This window comes from Lottia gigantea (genome assembly GCF_000327385.1).
Source record: "Lottia gigantea unplaced genomic scaffold LOTGIsca_101, whole genome shotgun sequence".
In the NCBI taxonomy this organism is placed as follows: domain Eukaryota; kingdom Metazoa; phylum Mollusca; class Gastropoda; family Lottiidae; genus Lottia; species Lottia gigantea.
In genome coordinates, this window is record NW_008706772.1 from 850,724 (window position 1) to 854,671 (window position 3,948).

General features: G+C 28.7%; 2 protein-coding genes across 2 annotated transcripts in view; both read right to left on the bottom strand.

The window, feature by feature from the left end:
- Nucleotides 1-309: 309 nt before the first annotated feature.
- LOTGIDRAFT_170629 (hypothetical protein) lies at nucleotides 310-1,441 on the bottom strand (the record flags this gene model as incomplete). Its single annotated transcript, XM_009046453.1, has 2 exons — nucleotides 310-810; nucleotides 1,223-1,441. The coding sequence occupies 2 exons, from the start codon at nucleotides 1,439-1,441 to the stop codon at nucleotides 310-312; spliced, it is 720 nt and encodes a 239-aa protein (XP_009044701.1).
- Nucleotides 1,442-2,768: 1,327 nt separating this feature from the next.
- The window catches only part of LOTGIDRAFT_170630 (hypothetical protein), a gene marked incomplete at both ends in the record, with an annotated part of 10,448 nt that continues 9,268 nt past the window's right edge, over nucleotides 2,769-3,948 (bottom strand). Inside the window, one exon of the mRNA XM_009046454.1 lies at nucleotides 2,769-3,365. Coding sequence (XP_009044702.1) covers nucleotides 2,769-3,365 — 597 coding nt within the window. The remainder of the gene's footprint in view (nucleotides 3,366-3,948) is intronic.

Consider the following 3,948-nt stretch of genomic DNA (forward strand, 5'->3'; position numbering starts at 1 on the left):
GCTTTTGACGTGTGAATCATAGTTGGCTTTTGAAGTCGCTTCACTCCATAGATGTCTCGATGTAGTTATATCCTTCTGAATAGATTTACCATACAACGAATTGCCTAATAATTTCATGCAATTCTACCTACGATATTACCTTCTCGTTGATATTTATTTCTTAGATCTCTCAAAATTAAAATATGATTTCTATAGGGTGGAGTTTTAAAATTTTCTTAGTGAACTATACCATCTAATATTTTAATAATTCGTCCACCAGCTTTCACTATTTCTTGAAGAACATGTTTTTGGGATATTCAAACCAGACTTTTAAAATAGCAGTTCTAGGTCTGAATTTCTGCTCATTAAAGAGCTTAACAATTCTTTATTTTCTTCCGGTAGAAATGGTCTACCACTTTCTGCTCTCGGATATTCGCTATCTAAATCCGACATGGCGTGCAAACTGTTAGCATCAAAGGCCATTAGTTTAGTACATTTTATTTTTTTAAGTCTCGAATGAACCTCTGTTTTATCTTTCGTGCTAGCGCTATATTCTTTGAATAAATCAATTATATTATCAGTGTCACTTGCATTGTATTCCTTTAATATATTACAAATTTCATCCATTTTATTCGTTTCAAATGATTTTCGATTTGCCGAAACTCTTCCTCCTTTAATACTTTGTTTGATAAAATATCTTATAAAAGGGTGAGTATGTGAGTAAACTTTTTCTACGTTTTCTTTTTCGGTGTGTTTCGGAACCATTCTAGTACTTTCATACCATTCTTCTTCAACCATTTCTTTATCGTAATGATATAAATAATACCAACCCTTTAAAGATAAAGAAGGAGATGTTAGATTATTGGAAATATTCTGAAATACAACTTCTTTCATTGCTTGATTGTATTTATCAAACAAGCTCCGAGACGTAATGTATCTCTTTTAGCGTAAGGTTCCCATTCGTGTCTTAAAGATTCCCAATTATCAAAGGTGTATTTTGCAATGTCTACATCCTCCATCTTTCTCAAATTCATTGGATGAATTACCCCATGCTGCCAAACTAGATGATTTGTGTTGATAGGAACATATGAAATTAATATTTTGCAAATAATTAGAGTTACCCTTTATTTCTTGCTGTCTTTTCCATTTTTTCTGTAAATCTTCATCAGTGAATGAATTAGTTAAAGGTAGAGACAAAATTCCTCTGGACGTTTTTAAAGGGCATTGTGTTAGTTTTTTTTACGTTTTTGATCATGATCCAGTTATCAAAACCGCTAGCGTTATGAGCAATTAATGTTATTCTTTTTTGATCTATTTTTCCTAAACGTTGTAACATTTGATCGATGCAATCTGTAGCTACAAATATTTCTACTATATTAGTCATGAGTTTGTTGTAAAATCCTTCTGGAATGGGATCTGTCGGCTTTAAATCTGGAAAGAGATTATTTATTCTGTTTAACATTTTTCTTAGTTTTTCTAAATTAATTAACGTGCAAGAATAAGGTATGGCTTTATTTTCGTTATAGGTTTCGCAATCCCACGCGTATAAACAATCATCGGGAATGGTTGGAAAAACGTTTAGTTTTAGAGGTGAAACTTGCGTTATCGCATTATCATCTTTACAAGTTCTCCATACATTTTCATCGTAATTATCTTCTATTTCTTTAATGCCTAAGAAATAACAAAACTGTTATTTCTTCTTATCAAACAGAAATGTTCTTTGTGTAAATAAAAAACCCAATCTAATTCTTCGGATACTTTCTTTGGTTGAAAATGTCTATTTTAGGGCATATAAATTTGAAAATAAGTATTAAATTTCTTATTGAATTCACAGATTCTAGCAGTTGTCATAACTCCTTTTCTGTTTGATTTTGAAGAAAATCTCTCGTGTAGTCTTCATTTAAAACACAATTAACGCACTTTACAAAGCAGTATCCATCGCTTGGTATATAACAATTTATACCGCTATATTCATTTATCTTTTTGAGTAGTGTAACACCACTACTCTTTTTTTGATCTTTTTATTTCTTTGAAATTGTTTTTACGTAAAATCATTTTTCCTGTGAAATACCAATCAGAAGCATCCGATTTATTATCCACCGCAGTGAAGAAATTGACAAAAGTTTTGGTATTAAAACCTACAAATTTCATGTCTTGTATGTATTTTCCATCTTGAGTTATCTCTCCTTCTATTTCAATTTGCCCTTTAAATGTTGTAAATTCATTAGTGATAAGCTTAATAACATCGTAAAAAAGTTCATTTGATATGAATTTTTCATCGTCTAAAATTTCAATTTTATTCATATTTTTTAAGTATTTATTTTTTAACTAGGAATTTTTAACTTTTATTGATGATATTTCTACATAAAATTTATCTAAAATTTCATTGAATTTTTCTAATTCTTCAACTGTTATGTTCTTGTCTTCTCTCGATCTTTCGAAAAATATAAACAATTTATTAAGATATGTATTTAAAATTTCTGTTTTCCTTTTATAATGAGCTTTCTGTTTTGATGTAAAACCTAAAGTAATCAATCCACAAGATGAAGTTTGAACGGCAGTGAATGCGGCTAATACAGTTGGGACAATTATTGGAAGCATTAATCCACCGGTTACGGCTGTTGCCACCGTTATCCCTACTGTTAAAACTGTACTTAATGTTTTGAAAACAGAATCAGTTCTACTCCATGTTTTTCTACATTTGTTGAATTGTTTTAGTTTTTTTTTTAGTTCATTTTGTTTTTCTATCATATATTGTTGTCTACTTTCGAGTTCCATTTTTTAGGTAATTAAATTAAATGAATTTCTGATAAAGCTACTTTACTAAAAATTCGCATATTTACTAAGAATATTTGTTCTTTCAAATCATTAACCTTATTCAGATGAACTGAAAATTTTGGTTTACTAATATTTAAAATCATATCAACAGATGCATCATCTCTTTTTATTGGTATCAAAAAATTTTGTTGTTGTTGACTTTTATGAATATCGAGTGAGGTAAATATATCATTATCAACAAAATATAGTTTTACGTATTCAAAGTCTGTTGCTCGTAAAAACTGATAATTGATTATTTCTTTTTGTGGTTCTGGATTTCTAATAATACTTGCTGATGGTGGAGTTTCAGTTTCCAATAACATATCAAAATTACTCAATGAAAGTTCGTCTTCTTCATTATCTGGTATGATTAACATTCTAAACCTATCTATATATTTTCCACTTGTTTTAATTTCATATAAGTGACGAGGCTTGCTGTTTTCATCGTTAATTTCTAATTCTTTAGTTTCTACATTTTTTGTACCATTGATAAACTGAAGAACTTTGCGAGCGTTAAATTTATTAGACATACGTGAGATTTGTCTGAAGAATATTGAATCAACTTTTACCTGAAAAGGAAAATTAATTTCAATTATAAGTTTTCCTTTGAAATCAAAAAATATTGATTGATAAGTTTCATCATCTGAATCAAAAATATTATTGGGGTAAATAGTATAATTTGGAACAGAATATACTCTAATGCTGTAAATCCATATTTTTTAAATTCATAGTCTTTTGATTTATCAGTATTATCAGTAATAGAAGGATCATCATGAATTCCCATTACTCCAAATGGAAGTTTAAAATAATATGATTCTTTCTTGAGAAACTTTTTATCTAATGCGAGTATATTTTCGTCCTGTTTTAAAACTAGGTTATTAATAGTGGTTATCTTTTGTTGAATAACACTATCATCAATGTTCTGTATTTGTTGATGAATATAGGTTTTGATTTCGCTATCATCTATGTTTTGTATTTGTTTTTTAATATTTGTTAGTTCTTTTTGTAATTCACTGTTAAGTTTAGTTTCCAGAGCATCTATTCACATTACTTATTTTATCTTCTAAATGGTTTTTTTTTTACTTCAATTGAATTTATTTGTTCCCGTAAATATTTCTTGTGAACAGCATCATTATCATTTTACGGAGATAT